Source organism: Dendropsophus ebraccatus, chromosome 5 (genome assembly GCF_027789765.1).
Source record: "Dendropsophus ebraccatus isolate aDenEbr1 chromosome 5, aDenEbr1.pat, whole genome shotgun sequence".
NCBI lineage: Eukaryota > Metazoa > Chordata > Amphibia > Anura > Hylidae > Dendropsophus > Dendropsophus ebraccatus.
The window spans coordinates 97,534,159-97,551,734 of record NC_091458.1 but is presented as its reverse complement, the minus strand read 5'-3'; the positions used below and the strand labels follow the sequence as shown (position 1 = coordinate 97,551,734).

The window sequence follows — 17,576 nt, the reverse complement described above, 5'->3', positions numbered from 1 at the left end:
AATAAGAATGACTTATGCTTACATCATATCCAGTGTCACCAGGCGGACCATCGCTGCCTGAAAAACCCTACAAAAAAAAAATTATATTAGTGTGCTCAACTCATATCATTATTACTACCTGTTTTCTTCTGCTTTCATTTTCTTATGAGTAGCAATAAAATACCCAACACGACCATCCAAATGTTAAAATGATTGGAGTGAAGTAGAGGTAAATAGAGGTGTACATATTAGAAGCGGAATATAGAACCAAACAGAATTAGGCAATAATATATTAGGATGTTACAATTGGGCTGATTTGACCTGTTCAATGAATATCTTTCTTGCCTGTTCTCAGCTTTCGCTTAATTAAATAATTGGTTATTATACTGTATAAAAGATATGTAATATAAGAGTCTAACCATAAGTTTTTTGGCTCTGCATTATACTTATTAAAAGATCCCTATCATTTCACCTTTTCTTTTGACCATATATATGCCATATCTCCAGAGTAGGTGCAATAGCGCTATATAAGACCATGATATTAATGGACAGAAACAGTTCAACTACATGCAAAACATGCAGCAGTACTCATAGCAGTGCTATGATAAATGCAAACACTAAATAATACTGTATAGTTATTTATATAGTATTGCTGGTATATTTATTGTACATATAAATCTGAGGTTCTCAAAGCTTAGTTTCATCAAGTATTTGTGTAGTAAGTATAGATGAATAAAATTAACCCCCAAACATGGTTCAGTCCAAACTTTGCAAAAAGTTCAGTTTGGCGTTAACTTAAACCTTGGGTGGTTTGCTTTGGTTGGGCCAGCTGTAATAGTGTTGGCCACATGGCAGAGAAGGAGGAAGAACAGAAGAACACAAGACCTCAATGAAGCCCACAATGCCTTGAAAACATCTCTCTCAGCCAATCAGGGGGCAGTGTAGTGATGATGTCACAGCCACCATAAAAGCCCATACACAGAGCTTCAAAAACTATTTTAAAGATAGCAGGAGAAGACATCTATAAACACAACAATAGTAGTTAAAGCAGGACTGCAGAGTACAAGTTTAATGGGCAGTGACATTTCCAATAAATAATGTTAAGTTAGCTGGGGAGGTAATATGCAAGCACTTATTAAAACATGGTGCAAGTGTGCCACCTTTAAATATGGCATGCACCAATATTTCAACAAATCCAATCCATTTCCCTTATTTCACTACAATGAATGATTTTCTATGAAAAGATAACTTATTTGTCAATATGTTCAACAGACTTTTAATTCTTAGTGAACCGTGAAAAGGTGAAATCATTTAGTTTTAATAAAATCCTTTTATTGATGGCTTGTAAAAAGGCCTTGCTTCCTCACTTTGCAGAACTTTAACATGAAATTCTTTTCAGTTAGATTACTTAGCCTCCATGGATCCAATAAGCATAAGGATTTTATTTACCCAAACGTTTACATCTGTTTGCTAGCTTGTATATGCCAAATCTGAGCAATTCAACATCTGTTAGTGGGTTAAAACGTACTCCCCGCTATTTTACTTTGAATTTTATCCGTCACAATCCTCTCCATTGTTTCTGTAAGATATGCTGTACATGAATTCTTTAAAGAATATGTTATTCAGGCTCACAGTTTCTGTACCTTATCTTATAGTATGTGGTCCTTATTGCCTTACCTAGCCAATGTCTTTTGAATTTATTCATTTCTCTTTTTTTGGTCGCTATATCTCCCGGAGAAGTACTGCATTTCCTTAAAGTGTCACTGTTTTTATAACTTTTAAAATCTAAATCAACACTAGATGTGATATAAAGCTAGTGTGCAATTTACATTCTTTTTTTTGTAGTTATCATGGAGAACACGGTACTTCCTGTTTTCTGACTGTTTCCCAGGCCGAGGCCATCTGAGCGCTCACAGAGAGAAGGCAGTCATGTGATTGTGTTTAGTCTGTTTTTTACAACCAGCACAAGTCAGATTTCTGGTAACTTCAGTTTTGTTTTACAGCCTAACAACAAAAAATATTGAACATATATTTCAAATCTGCTTTATTTCACATCTACTGTTGATTTAGATTTTGAAAGTTATAACGACAGTAACACTTTAAGAGTCTCAACACTTTATCCCTCTAAGAATGAAGGCCATCAGATAATACCATCAGCCTAATACATACCTAAACTTCCTCTCCCTCATCTTAATCTTATAAAACAGCCTTTATTCTTCACAAATAATTAAAAAATATATTACATCATTTCACCAAAAACACTGTAGCAGAAATACCAGCCCTGCTACAGTATTCTATGACTGCAATGTGCACATGCCCAGACCCTGCTCCATCCCACATAGGCAAATTTTAGATGTTGTTCCAAACATTAATATGTGCTAAATATTGTGTCCCCTTATAATAATTATTAACAGGATCATATTGTGATCTAATCAAATTTTCCTATTTTTTTATTATATAATTTACCCTTGCTCCTGGGAAGCCCATTACACCTTCTTCACCCTTTTCTCCTTCAGTAGCTCTTTGCCCCTAGAAAAAGAGGTGTAATAACTGGTAAAATACAGCAGCAGGGAAACAATAGAATTATTATTGTTAAATATTTGTACATTATCATAACGTAACCCATTTCAGCGACACATTTTTTTTATTTAAAATTAAAATACCCATATAATATAAAAAAATTATATCTTGCTATTACATTTAATGTTGTAAATACATCTAGCTTGTGCAGCGTGAAAATGTAAAAAATAAAATAGCTTACATGTACTTTCTGAACTAAAATACTGGGTTACTATATGATTCATCGATTCATTTATTGCACATCATAAATCTGTTACATGAAAACAGGATACGGGATAAATCAAGTTTAAACATAAAATATACAGCAAAAATACTTATTTGAAAGCAAATAAAGTTCTTACTTTAATTCCAGGATATCCTTTCTCTCCTTTGTCACCCTTGTCTCCCTAGTAAACATTAACAAGAGACATTTAAATCAAATGTGTGCAAGCTAATACTTGTGTGTCTAGTCTATGTTGCACATCTGCAGCCTGATCTCTAGAAATTACATATATTACACTGGGTTTTCCAAGAAATCTAGGATTAAATAGAAACTATACCCTAATAATGTTTGTCAAATAAATCAGGTAACTTAGTATTTAGGTATTTAGCACTGTTTAGTACAAAGCTGACAAGAAAGTAAGGAAAGGAAGCCTCACCGGGCTGTAGTCAAACACTACTATAAATGTTAAAAATCACAATTTAGTGCCACTATGTATGTACAGCTAACTTTGATTGTTCTGGGTCTGAGTATTTAGACCCTGATCGATTGTGAGAATGTGTGGGGAGAGAGCCGCACTTCCGTACAGTCCCCTCCCACAGAACTGCCGGTGTCAGAGAAGATCATCCCAGCTGGTACTGCAGTACCGGCGGGATGATCTTCACTGCCACTGATTTCGGATGTGAGCGCATCAGTGTGCACCAGCATTCGAATTCCTCACTGCTCACAATGAAGCGTGCGGCTGGAGCCGTACACTACATTGTGTTCACTGACATTTTTTTGCTGCGCCGCTAAGGATCCCGGCAGGAGTGTATCATTTCCCCCTGCGACAAAGAATTTTCTTACCGTATCGCCTCTCTGCTCCCCCAGCCTGTCCGCTCTGCTCCCCATCAGCCTCCGCCGCCTTTCTGCTCCCCATTCCGCTCATTTCCCTGCTACATGTCTCCTGCTTCCCCAGCCTGTCCGCTCTGCTCCCCGTCCACCCTGCCGCCATATGCCTGCCGGGAGGTGTTCCACTCTGCTCCCCGTCCACCCCGCCGAAATATGCCTGACGGGAGGTGTTCCACTTTGCTCCCGTCTGCCCCACCTTGCAACATGTCTCCTGCTCCCCCAGCCTGTCCGCTCTCCTCCCCGTCCGCCCTGCCGCCATATGCCTGCCGGGAGGTGTGCCGCTCTGCTCCCCCGTCCGCCCTGTCGATGTATGTCTGCCAGAAGTGTGCCACTCTGCTCCCCGTTCACCTCCGGTCCCGTCTGCCGCACCGCCATATGCCTTCCGGGAGGTGTGCAGCTCTGCTCCCCCATCTGGCCCACCGCCATATGCCTGCCAGGAAGGTGTGCCGCTCCGCTCACCCTCCCACCTTTGCCGCCATGCCTAATGGGAGTTCCTGTTCGCCCCTGCCGCCATATGCCTGCCAGGAGGTGTGCCGCTCTTCTCCCCCGTCTGCCTCCGTCGCCAAACATAGAGCCGGGTGAATCCTCGATCAGTCATTCCATCATTTCCCTGAAAGGGGTCAGTGATTTGATCGAACCCCCAGGGAAATGATGGAACAGGGTGTTCCATTCATCATTTCCCGCAATTTGATCAAATACCTGGATTCTATCATTTCACTGCAACTATACACTCTGGCCGCGATTCCATCAGGTGCAGCACTACGTAAGTGCCGTAGTAACCAAGGCCATTGTTGCAAATCAGCAGCAACGGCCGTGATTACTTTGGTACTTACTGTACGTAGTGTGAACATAGCCTAAGTCTGACTAATCATGTGACACAGAGCCTTTCTCATGATCGGTCAGGGTCTGAACACTCCGATTCTCTCTGACACTTGTCTCTCTAAAATGTCAAATGTTTTTTTTTTTTTAACAACAGTTAACAGTTCCACATTTTAATCAACATGACAAATTAGTTACTGACTGCTTTAAATCTTATAGCCAATGTAGTGTAAAATGAAATGAGGTTCTTACCAGATAATCTATTAAGGATATATCAGATGGCTGCACCTGCTCCAGGTGGCAGGGGGCACCTGTGGGTCCTGTGGTCCCTGACTCACCCTGTATAGGCAGAGTAACAAAAATTTACATTGGTTTTACTGTTTTGGGACTACATTATTATTATTAGTAATCACATAAAAGGCAATTTTAATATGATATGCTGAGACAATGTTATTATTTTTTCAGAAGTAAGAGAAAAAAAATCCTTTAAGAGAAAGTAGAAAAAAATAAATACAATACAGTCAAACATAATGTTAACATACACTGGTGGCACTGGCGCATGACAAGAAGAAACTCATTGTACACAATTTTTACCTACTGTATGTATTCTTTTCTGTATAGTATGCCTTCTATGCACACACAGTGACTAAGGGCCCTATTACACCAACAGATTATCTGACAGATGTTTTTGAGCCAAAGCCAGGAATAGACTATAAACAGAGAACAGATAATAAAGGAAAGACTGAGCTTTCTCCTCTTTTCAAATCCATTCCTGACTTTATCTGGCAGATAATTTGTTGGTGTAATAGGGCCCTAACAGATATACAGTAGGTTTCATTTTCGTAGCTACTTGTTATACACATTAGGGCTTGTTTTGACAATGACTTGAGCAATATGGTCTTGCTTGATAAGAGCATACACAGATAATGCTGAAGTTGATAACATAGGCTAGAAAGTAAATATGAAAGATTCATCCAAACATCACACAGAAAAGAAGTGCAAAAAAATAATAAATTAATATAAAAGAATCAACAAAGAGATTACTGGTAACTGGCATGGAAGGCCTGGGGGTCCAGGAAGGCCTTGTTCACCCTGTAAAGGCAAACAGAAATATGGAGAGACTTAACAATGCAAAATGCTCATATATGTCATAGGCTAGGTTCACACGCTGTCTTTTTTTGGCGTTCGACTGCCATTTTATTTGGGTGTCCGTCATTTTGAGGACAAATAAGGTCTGTTATCTTGAAATGACAAACATCATTGCAAAATAATGAAATAACGGATGTTATTTGCCGTCAAAATAATGTACATCCAATAAAACAGCCGTCGAGTGGCCAAAAAAACCCTTATATTAAAGAGAACCTGTCAGTTGGTATTCACGTTCCACTGCTATTCACTGCTAACAGTGTAATAAACTGTTTGTGCAATTTTCCAGCATTTCAGAAGCACAAAGACCTACAAGACAGATTCACTTCACTGTTTTAAAAAAACAGTTTTGGGTGTGTTGTTTGCTTGCCTAATTAGATGGTTTTTGTTAAATATTACATTTAAGCGTTACGCTCACGTGACTGGATTTTGCTCCTGTCATTGACAGCGGCCGTCAAAAAGACGTCTGTTATTTGTCACTGACAGATGTCTATAATGATCATGATCATTAAAGATGGCTGTCATCAACAAAAAACTGATGTCTTTTTAATGGCCGCCAGCAATGATGGCCACAAAATCCTGTCATGAAAACATAGCCTAGTGATGTTAAAGGGGTTGTCCTGATTAAAAATAAACATGGATGCTTGCTTCCAGGAACAGCACTACTCTTGTCCTCACTTTGATTGTGATTTTGCAACTGAAGTGAATGGAGACGAATTGTAGTACTGCGCACAACCTGAGGACAAGAAAGCAGCTGTGCGTTTTCTAATCCTGGATAACCTCTTTAACCAATTCAAATGTTGTAGATAAATATCAACTGAGAATATGACAATTAACATCTTTCCTGACTTCTTTAGACTGCTATACACTATGAAAATGTTATTTACCTGTTCTCCTTTCTGTCCATAAAATCCAATGCCTTTACTTCCCTTAAAGCAAAAGATAGAAATTAAGAATTGGGAGTAATGTAGAAGTGTTTCCAAAGGTTGACTTATTATTAATATTTTTTATTTTACACACACAGCTCCCATGAATTCACTGCAAATACATTGAGACACCCTTAGTAAACTATAGCTTTATTATATAAATATTAAAAATTAAACCCACATTTTGAAACATAGGTTTCATTTTCATAGGTTTCATTAATATAATAAAAGTTACATTTTAGTAAGGGGGTTTTATTGTATTTGCATTGAATATATTGTTTCATCCCCTATTGTCCATTTTGGTGTTATGCAGTAAGATACACAGTTCCTATGAACCCAAAGTCTATCTCAATAGTTACCTGACTTTATACCTGGCTGTTTCCACACAGTATTTTTGCACAGTATTTTGCAACCAAAACCAGAAGTGGATTGAAAACACAGAAAGGATCTGTTCACACACTGTTGAAATTGAGCGGATGGCTGCCATTTAATGGCAAATAATGGCCGTTATTTCAATAGAATGGCTGTTGTTTTAAAATAACAGCAATTATATAGCCTTTCTGTGTTTTCAATCCACTTCTGGTTTTGGTTGCAAAATACGGACCAACAATACTGTGCAAAAATACTGTGTGTGAACATAGCCTAAAGAATAATTGCCAACATGCTGTCCAAACTATGAGATGCTTGCATATCCAAGCACTTGATTTTCACACGTAGTAAGCTGGTTATATTTTATTTACTTTCAAAAAGGGAAAATAAAAAGACCAACATTTCTATATTAAATACTTAAAAAAAACTATTTAAACTTTTAAAATGTGATAATTAAATGTTTCCTATGTATATTGTATGTGTAGTACAGCAATAATTTATCTCTCTCATCTATCCATATATAAGTGTGTGTGATGTGTAATGTTATGAAACTTACTTGTGGTCCTGGTGGTCCTGGAGGCCCCGGAGATCCCTGCAGAAAAATCCCATAATATTTTCTAATGAACAGTAAATCACTAGCATGACATATTTTTTCTTAAAACCATTTACTTGTTTTAGATTCTAGAACTTTCATCATTCATTAATTTGTTCATCAATTCATTCATTTAGTATGTACTTCATAAATGTTTTGGTGATGACCACTCCCTATTGTCTTATTTTAAGTGTATTGTAGTAAAAATACCAGAGAACAGCTCATTTTAGGGGCACAAATAATAGATATACAGTTGCAGTAGTACTTAGATGTGTTTGTGATTGTGTAAATAAGTCATGAGAACTTCCTGATGTATGCAGCAATTTCCCTAAAGAAAAACATGCCGTATTCTGAAAGAAATTTTACTAAGGCTGTTTCGTACTACTTTTTTTTTTGCTCCTAAAAGTCAAATGCACTTACAGGGAAGCCAGGTAGACCCACTGGGCCAATAAATCCCATTACGCCAGGCGAACCTCTGGGACCCTGAGAAAGTCAAAAAGTTATAACCATAGAGTAGTAAACAGCAGGAATAGATATGAGAATTCTATAAAAAATATAACTGTAAGAATAAAAATTAAACTTATATAAACATTATAACTTACAGAAACTCCAATAATTCCGGGTTCACCAGGATCTCCCTGAAAGGAGAAACATCAAGCCACATTAACAAAGTATGCATTAGCGGCTGCAAATATAGCAGAGCTTAATGTGTTTTTGTATGGCTCCACAAATTAAGATAAAGTTTGTTTGAAGATACATCCACAATAGCCCTTGTTAGTATATTTTATTGATCAGGTTCTGATTTTCTACAGAATCTATGTATTTTGTGTCCTAAAAGTAGAATTGGAAGCAAAAGATCTTACACACATGGTGATATTATGGCTCACTATTGTGACAGCTGTAATAGGGAAACCACAGTAGTACATGGGCCTTTACTTTAACTCAATATGCCTCTGCTTTTAAATGGGTACAACCAAAGAAAATTGTCACATTCTCCATTGTGTGGCAAATACAAATTTAGCCCACTGGAACTGGAATAGAACAGCACTCATCCTGCTGACATGCATCTCTGGTTCCCTTGCATGCTTTTCATATGGGCCACCTCCTGTTCATGGTCTCTAAAGCTGGGTTCACACACAGTATATTTCAGTCAGAATTTTGGTCCTTATATTGCCACCAAAACCAGGAATGGATTAAAAACACAGAAAGGCTATGTTCACACACTGTTAAAATTTAGTGAATGGATGTCATTTTATGACAAATAATGGCCGTTATTTCATAACAACGGCCGATGTTTTAAAATAACGCCAGGTATTTGCCATTTAATGATGGCCATCCACTGAATTTCAACAGTGTGTGAACATAGCCTTTCTGTGTTTTCAATCCACTCCTGGTTTTGGTTGCAATATGAGGAACAAAATACTGAGCAGAAATACTGTGTGAACATAGCCTAAATCTGGGGCTGAAGTCTAAAGTTGTTCATCTGGTATATCTTGCACTTCTACAACTCTTTCTGGTACTTTGTTGTAGCTCCTGAGTTGCTCAAGCTAGCACCTTCACAATACTTCATTACGCTACACACTTTTCCTCTCATCCACTGCTCATTATCAGGAAATCTCGACTCTTTTACATCAGTCGAGCCCTGTCTGTTCTATGAAGGGGGGAGGGGGAGGAGGGAGATAAGTCGGCAGCAGAGAGCAGAGAACAAAGGATTACACAGAGGGGAGCTGTGGGAAGCTGGTATTTAGAGGTAAGAGAGGTCAGTGCTGAGGAGATAGCCCTGTAATGTAGCTGTTAATTAACTCTTTGTTGTCCTATTTTGGTGCCTCATCTCCCTCAACACCTCCCCTCTCCATAGACAATCATGAAGACAGGGGGGAGAGCTTCAAACTAGTTTTTCATAAGAAAAATGCATTTTTCGGCTAATAAACCCAATTACAAAGTTTCTTAAAATGTCCTGCAAAAAAATTTAAACGACAGTGACACTTTAAGGGTATATTCACACCTAGTAATCAGCGAGGAATTAGAAGTGGAATCTGCACCTAATTTTCTACAGATTCCTCTAGAAATTCTGCCCGTAATTATTAACATAGCAATGTCCCATTGTGTTCAGTGAGATTCCCGCTATGTATTTCACACAGCAGAATTTACGCACAGAATTTTCAGCCGCGGATCTGGTTTCCACCCAAGGAATTGACATGTAAATTCTTTGGGCAGATTCTGCTAGAGAAATCCAATATAAGGCTGTGTTCACACTGAGGAATCCAGGCAGATAACCCGCCACTGATTCCGTCGCTCCCCTCCGCTCGCATCTCCTTGCGGTGCCTTAGACTCCATTCTATGGTCGGGCGAATTCTGTCATCCACCAAAAGAATTGACAAGTCAATTCTTTCGGCAGATGGCGGAATCCACCCAATTATAGAATGGAGTCTATGGCACCGGCGGAGATGCGAGCGGTGACGAGCAACGGAAACCATGACAAGTTATCCGCCCGGATTCCTCAGTGTGAACCCACCCAAAGTGATTGAATTTCCACTTTCCGCCCCATTCCGATTGAATTCTGCTCATGTTCCGCTTTAATTCTGCTGCAATTCCGCTTGAATTCAGTGCCTATTCTGCCAGAGCTAAAGAAGAGGAAATTAGTATCACAAAACTTCCTTTTTTAATACATTAATAGTGGAGGGCCTTCAATTTTCAACTAAACTTTCAGCCTTCTGTTGTGGTTCTCTTATGTACTATCACTCACCTACCTGCAGCTGCAGTTCTCCCTGGTTGACAGTGAGTATAAGGGCTCAATAGACCACACATCAGAGAATAACAGCAATTACTTTAGAATCCTGTGCAGCTGGCACAAGTCATCAATCACTGTACCTAAAAAACAAGCCCCTGGCCCAAGTGTAAACGTGCTGGGCAGTCATATGGCATTTGAAGCTCTAACACAAAGCTTAAAGGGGTAGTGTGGCAGTAAAAAATTATTCACAGACTAACACACATTACAAAGTTATACAACTTTGTAATGTATGTTATGTCTGTGAATGGCCCCCTTCCCCGTGTCCCACCACCCCCACCCGTGTACCCAGAAGTGTGGTGCGCTATACTCACCTGTCACGTGCCGACACCCGTCTCCGATCTTCAGCGAGTGGCGTCTTCTTCGGGCGGACGGTGAACAGCTCCGACTGTCCCGAATGCCGGCCACCCTCTGCAGCGTCATCCGATGCTCAGCCGCGATTGGCTGAGCATAACTGTGCTCAGCCAATCGCGGCTGAGCACAGTTGTGACGCGGCGGAGGGGGAACGGGTGGCAGCGACTCGGCCGTCCGTCCGAAGATGACGTTTGGCACAAGACGGCCGCTGACGGCCCTCGACACGGATCAGGTAATGTATAATGCACCACACTTCCGGGTACACGGGTGGGGGTGGTGGGACACGGGGAACGGGGCGATTCACAGACATAACATACATTACAAAGTTGTATAACTTTGTAATGTGTATTATTCTATGAATAATTTCTGAGCGCCGCACTACCCCTTTAAAGCAACTCTGTACCCACAATCTGACCCCCCCCCCCCCCGAACCACTTGTACCTTCGGATAGCTGCTTTTAATCCAAGATCTGTCCTGGGGTCCGTTCGGCAGGTGATGCAGTTATTGTCCTTAAAAACAACTTTTAAACTTGCAGCCCTGTGCCCAACAGGCGTATCTGTGCCCTAACTTTGCACCACCCCTCCGTCCCTCCTCCCCACCCTCTTCATCATTAGGAATGCCACTGGAACATTTTCTCCATGCTGAACATTGCACAGGTGCTTAACGATTCAGTCCATATGCCAGGCTGACACAGGTGGGGAATAGGAGGCAATCTGCCTGGAGCATTCCTTATGATGAGGAGGGTGGGGAGGAGTGGTGCAAAGTTAGAGCACAGATACTCCTGTGTGGCACGGGCTGCAAGTTTAAAAGATGTTTTTTAGGACAATAACTGCATTACCTGCGGAACGGACCGCAGGACAGATCTTGGATTAAAAGCAGCTATCCGAAGGTAAAAGTGGTTTAGGGGGGGTCAGATTGTGGGTACAGAGTTGCTTTAAGCCACAGACTCCACTATCCAATCCCTTGTGGCAACGGTTCAGTCCTCCAATCTCCTGCAATGGTTCAGTCCTCCTATCCATACCTCCATTAGCCACTGAGAAGCTGAAAGACTTTTCTAATAATATAAACAGTCTAACGGAGGCTATAGTGCTAAGGACATTTTCTCATAGTCTTTTTCAGCAGTTGCCACCTGCCAGTAACCACTTGCTAGATCAAGGGTTGTTTCAACCAGCGCCACTTAGAAGTCCTTCATCTGGTTAAAGGGGACCGGTCACCCCAGCTGCCAGGGTGAAGCCCGCCCGACCCTCTGGTGGAACCCCTTATACTTACCCCTTTCTCGAAATCCCGGTCCCGGACCCTGTCCCTCCCCGTTGGAAGCTGTGCGCACGCTCACCAGAGAGGAGTCCATCGCCCATAGAGAATGACTGCTCCACTCATTTTCTGGTGAGCGCGCACACTGCTTCTAACAGGGATTTCTCGGCGGCGGGACGGGGTCCGGGGCTGGGACTTCGAGGAAGGGGTAAGTATAAGGGGCTCCACTGGGGGGTCGGGCGGGCTTCACCCTGGCAGTTGGGGTGACAGGTCGCCTTTAAGCAGGTAAGTATCTCTTACTGTGCAGGCATGAGGAGCCTATAGTCCATGCAAAATCAAAGACTTGTCTTTTTTTTATCAATACAATAAGGGATGCCCACAGGCTTTTATTCTGCTTGATTATGTTATTGTCCAGAATTCTCTTCAGTGGCACTTTGGCCTCCTGGAAGTGCTCTAAGGGGATGCAATGGTAGCCCTCTCAAAAAGACTCCAAGGTCTATGTCAGTCCAATGTCTCTCTCAGTATAAAAAACATTTCTCAGCTTGCTTCAGTAACTCAGTCTCTTTTAAGGACCTGTTTACACTAAGTATTTCTGAATGAACTGACATGTCAATCCTTCCGGCGGAGAGGGGAGGGCACACAAGGCATCCTATTCAATGAATGGGACAAGCAGAACTTCTGGCGGAGTCCGCAGCACAGGCTCAGCTTGAAATTCCGCAAGAAGCCCTAAATGTGCTTCTCCTAGGACCTGCTTTGTCAGTTCACACCATCTGGACACACCATAATCAAGACTGTTTCCTTCCACTGGCTCTATAATAAATTTAACCATTCAGTTTTACAGCAGTGGACTGCTTTCCCTAGTACTTTCCCTGCTTCTGTAGTATACAGGGACCACTGCAGTTCCTTCTCACTGCAACACCGGTTCTACTAATACAGTGCCCTGTTTAATTTTGGAATGGTGCCAACAAGCAAGGGCACTAGAATTTCAGGTCCTAAGATTGTGAAAAGCAGCAGCAATATTTTTTTGTGTTGGGTGGACCCTTCCAGCTGCTTTCTCCAGTCCTTACACGGACAGTCTTGGAATGAGGCAGCACTTTAGAACACTTGATTTAACCATGAAGTTGGTCCACCTGGCCTGTTTGTGAGTCAACTTTTTTTGTGGTCTGTAACTTTAGGGCCGCCAGTCTCAATCTGTTCAACTAGAGGGTTTGATGATGAACCTCTCTAGTCTCTTTCATTACTGTAACACTTTCTTGTACCATGATGCAGCTCCTGGGCTGCTCTCTTACTCTGCTCATACCTAGAAAGCAACCTTCCTCTTGCTATGTCCTCTATAGTAAATTACAGGAGCACAATAAAGTGGCACAGAAGGTCCCTGGGCCACTGTACAACTTTATGCACATGGTTGTTATGAATTTACATGAACTTAACCTGGGACATTGTTTTCATAAAGTGTCCCTTATATATTGTAGCTTCATAAAATTTCTTAGAGACACAAATATTACGAAGACTTTATTAATAATGTACTTACCCTAATTTTCAGTTTCATGTCCTCTGGTATATAATAAGGGTCACCTTTCTGGCCCTTGGCACCTACTTCACCCTGTTACATAAAATGTTCATATTTATGATACAGGAAAAGTACAGAACAAACATATTTATTCTTCATTAAAAAGTGTTTATTTTTCCAGCACTACAGATAATAAATCATTATACACTGGCTACTGAAACCAATTGTCTTTCTTTACTTTTCTGTGGATTTCACTTTGGTTAATAAAGGAAGAACCCAGGAAGGAGGCTGTCCTATACAGCATTCATTTGACCTAACAGGGAATATGAAAATAACAACCAGATTGACCCACAAATTAATGTTGTGCAGACCCCAACTGTCCGGCTGGAACTCAAATGGAGGGAATTGAGGAGACTGTAGAAGGAGCAATCCAGGCAAAACGTATTACCTTGTTTTACCAGGGTTAGGACTAATATACGGTACTCTATTTTACTAAAGGTGTTCTCTGACACTTAAAAACTCTTGATATTATGCTGCCCTTACATAAACCATAATAAACATCTTATCCTTACTTTTCCACGCTCCCCTAGTTTCCTCTTGCAACGTCTCCAGGTTCCCAGCTGACTACTGTTGCTTCTACCTCCAAGACGTACTCATCTCTGCAATGACAGCTCACTCATGCAATCATTGGCCGCTGTTCCGTCTCAGTCAGTGATTGGCTATGCGGGCTGTCACTGCTGAGATGAGTGTGTCCTGGAAGTGGCAGTGGTCAGCAGGGACCTAAATGTGCTGGAGGAGGACATCGGGGGAGTCATGCACCACCCACTCAGAACCTATACAAAGCATAAGATCAGTGCATCAGTTTTGTCCCAAAAATGTATGACTTATTCACAGGCTATGCCATGTGTAGGTTTAACACTCTAGAAAGAAAGAGAAATGGCAAGTATGTGTCTATCCACATTGTGGTTAATGGCAATTGGAAAATTCTCAATTCTTTCTGTAACTGTTACAATGGAATAATGTCAGGTTTATATGTGGCCATCTTATGTGTTAAATGCAGAAAAAAAGTGAATAGAAGCTAAGCTGCAGTAACATAGCACAGTCACAACACAAATTAGAGAGCTGGCTGCTTCTGGCTCTGTGCACTGTGTACATCTGGGTTCTGTGGATGTGCTGAACAGTCTAACCCATGGGGGTACTGAATATCTGTACCCTGCTAAATACCTATTGATGGCTTTTCCAAAAGATAAACCATGAATTTCAGGCCCCTTTTTTTACTAAAGAAGGATCAGGCTGACAGAGTGCTATAAAAGACAACCATATAAATGTACATTCAAGCTGTACTTACAGAATAACCTAAAGAACCACCTGGACCTCTCGGCCCATGCTCCCCGGCATCACCTCTTGTTCCATTGCAACCATCTAATCCTGGCTTTCCTCTTGGTCCTCCTTGTCCAACATGACCCTGCATATTATAATTTAAAAGGATTAATGCACACAAAATGCATCCGTATACTGAAAATATTTATTTTAAGTGTTACCATTCAATGTGCATTTCAAATTAGAAAATCTTTACGTACAGGTACACCATTTGCTCCAGGAAACCCTGTAACACCACTTTGGCCCTAAAAAAAAAAAAAAAAAAAAAGTTCTTTTAGGCAAAAGATTTTTTTTAGAGGAGTCATCAAAACCAAGCACATGTAATGTTAGCTAGTTTCAAGTAAATGGCCATTTTACATTTTTAAATTATTTACTCATTTTTAAAACCAATGATTTTATATATATTTATTCTAAATTATGCTTTGTTTCCTTCTTTGGAAGCACTACTTAATGGAGCGGCCGCCCTTTTATCACAGCAGAAGAGGTTCACAATTATATAAGCCATACTTTTAGAGAAAACTACAGGGAGTCATGCGTGGCCTATATATAATATACAAATTTTCACGTTGATGATATGACAAAAAAAATTTAATTTATTCTGTGAGGATAATGTCCATGTTTACCTTATCGCCAGTTGGCCCAGTAACCCCTGGATGACCTCTTTCACCTTTGTCTCCTTTACGCCCCTGTATTCCCTCTATTCCAATTAATCCTGGTGGCCCTGAGGTGCCTTGACCACCAAGTTGTCCTGGTTGCCCCTGCATCAAGAAACAGAAAATATGTAAAAAAAATTTACCATCGCAAGGTGGCCAATCATATGATATACCACATGTTCAAGCCCACTAAGTAACAATAACAAAAAAACAAACACTAAAACACATTTTAAAAAAAAACCTTTGTAGAAACATTTAAAGAGAAACACAATTACCATTATTAATTTTATATAAAAGAATGTAGCAAAAATAATTAAACTCACAAGCCAGACAAGCTCCCTAAGCATACAGAACATGGCCAGCATCAGCAGCTGGCAAGGCTAAATGGGACCCGTGCTGATCCGACCAGGGATGTGTCATTTTTACAGTTTCCCAATGTATGTGTGTCTCACAGGCACACATCATGGTTTGAACCCTGCCTAACATAAAATTGTTCTTACCACTGTTGATAAGCAAATGAGAGCTGTTTAATGGTTATTTGGTGATTAACTTGGATCTTACATGGCAGCTTATAGGCTACTTGTACTAGACCAGCATTTATTAAAGATACATTGTCATTGGCTTTCTAATCCTAAACATCTAGGTTCTTCTATAAGGTCTGAATGTAGTCTTTAAAATAAACAGTCACTCCTACGTCTGAGCAATCTGTGTTGTCTTGCACAGTCTGTGGTGACTGCTGTTGAGTTTTTTCAGGCACAAAACCTTTGATATTTATTTCTGCTCTTGCTTGTTGCTTTGACATCTTGTCATTCTCTTTTCAGTACTAAACAAACAACAATATTTGAGCAGCTTACACTAATCTTAATCCAATTTTGCTAGAGACTGATAAGCTTAACTAAAGTACATATACCCATACATATCACTTCAAGTAAACCAAGTCCTCTAGAGTCTAGACAGTCTCAATCTATATTTTATTCCTCTGTATTGGGCTGAACATACAAATAAAATGTGATAAAATAAATAAATAAAAAAATAAATAAAAAATGCAATTATTTGCTGACCAGCATCTAACTCCTGCCGTTTTAGTATATATATATATATATATATATATATATATATATATATATATATATATATACACACACACACACAACTCTCTTTCCCTTAACTCTAAATTTCATATAATTTATAAATATGTACTTTTTTTATGAACTGATGAAATGGAATGGTATCAATTTTGGACAACTAGATATAGTAGGGATCAGATTACTATTGCAGTTCTCATTACTTCCAATGGATGGCAACCATACATAACACATAACATCAGCTGACTAAACTTTGTATATATCAATAAGCAAAGGTTACAGGTTTTAGAAAAAAAGCTTTTGTTATTTAAAAACTTTTAAAAAATTGAACAAACGGGGTAATGAAAAGTCCAGTAAAGTTTTTTTTCAGTTTTTTTTTTTCAGGGAAATGTTTGGGCAAAGAGTACTGGGAAACTTATGAACCCCAATGTGTGAAGTGATGAAAAAAAGGCTGTATTTTCCTACAGCAGGTGATAAGTAATGAGCATGTTCATTATTTGGACAGTCACAATTAATTATGGCTGTTATTCTATACTGTGTGTGCACTGTATTTCCCATTGACTTCAACGGAGTACTTATATTTATTTTACAGTATGTCCATGTACCTAAAGGTGAAAGTAGCTTTAAAACATAACTTTTATTGTACTGTATAAAAAATCACCAAGTTGTGATTCCATCACCAAAATAAAACACTATGGATCTTTGGTCATAACAGAACCTGATCTAATAGGGATTTGTAAGTAAGTTAGTATTCATGTATATCATGCAAGCAACTGTCTATACCATGGGTCTCCAAACTGTGGCCCTCCAGCTATTGCATACTACATTTCCCATCATGCCTAGACAACGATGTGTTCCATTATATGCATAAAAGGATCAACTAGCATACAGTTGGCCTTGTTTGGTGCTGCCCCAGAAGCAATGCTTCTTAGAAAAAAAAACACATCCACAGAATGGTTTCCGATAAAGCATGCCACTAAAGGCACAGAGAGGCACAGTAGGGCCCCACAGAAACCCGTGAGCATTGTATTATGACTTCCTACAATTGATAATA

The 17,576-nt window shown here is 39.9% G+C and overlaps 1 protein-coding gene across 1 annotated transcript in view; it reads right to left on the bottom strand.

Moving 5' to 3' along the window:
- The window catches only part of COL4A2 (collagen type IV alpha 2 chain), a 147,124-nt gene that overhangs the window by 41,676 nt on the left and 87,872 nt on the right, over positions 1-17,576 (bottom strand). The window contains exons 5-17 of the mRNA XM_069972946.1: positions 15,408-15,542; positions 14,985-15,029; positions 14,753-14,869; positions 13,426-13,497; positions 8,104-8,139; positions 7,922-7,984; positions 7,466-7,501; positions 6,502-6,543; positions 5,513-5,560; positions 4,721-4,807; positions 2,901-2,945; positions 2,446-2,508; positions 23-67 (exon numbers count right to left, since the gene is read on the bottom strand). Coding sequence (XP_069829047.1) covers positions 23-67; positions 2,446-2,508; positions 2,901-2,945; positions 4,721-4,807; positions 5,513-5,560; positions 6,502-6,543; positions 7,466-7,501; positions 7,922-7,984; positions 8,104-8,139; positions 13,426-13,497; positions 14,753-14,869; positions 14,985-15,029; positions 15,408-15,542 — 834 coding nt within the window. The remainder of the gene's footprint in view (positions 1-22; positions 68-2,445; positions 2,509-2,900; positions 2,946-4,720; positions 4,808-5,512; positions 5,561-6,501; positions 6,544-7,465; positions 7,502-7,921; positions 7,985-8,103; positions 8,140-13,425; positions 13,498-14,752; positions 14,870-14,984; positions 15,030-15,407; positions 15,543-17,576) is intronic.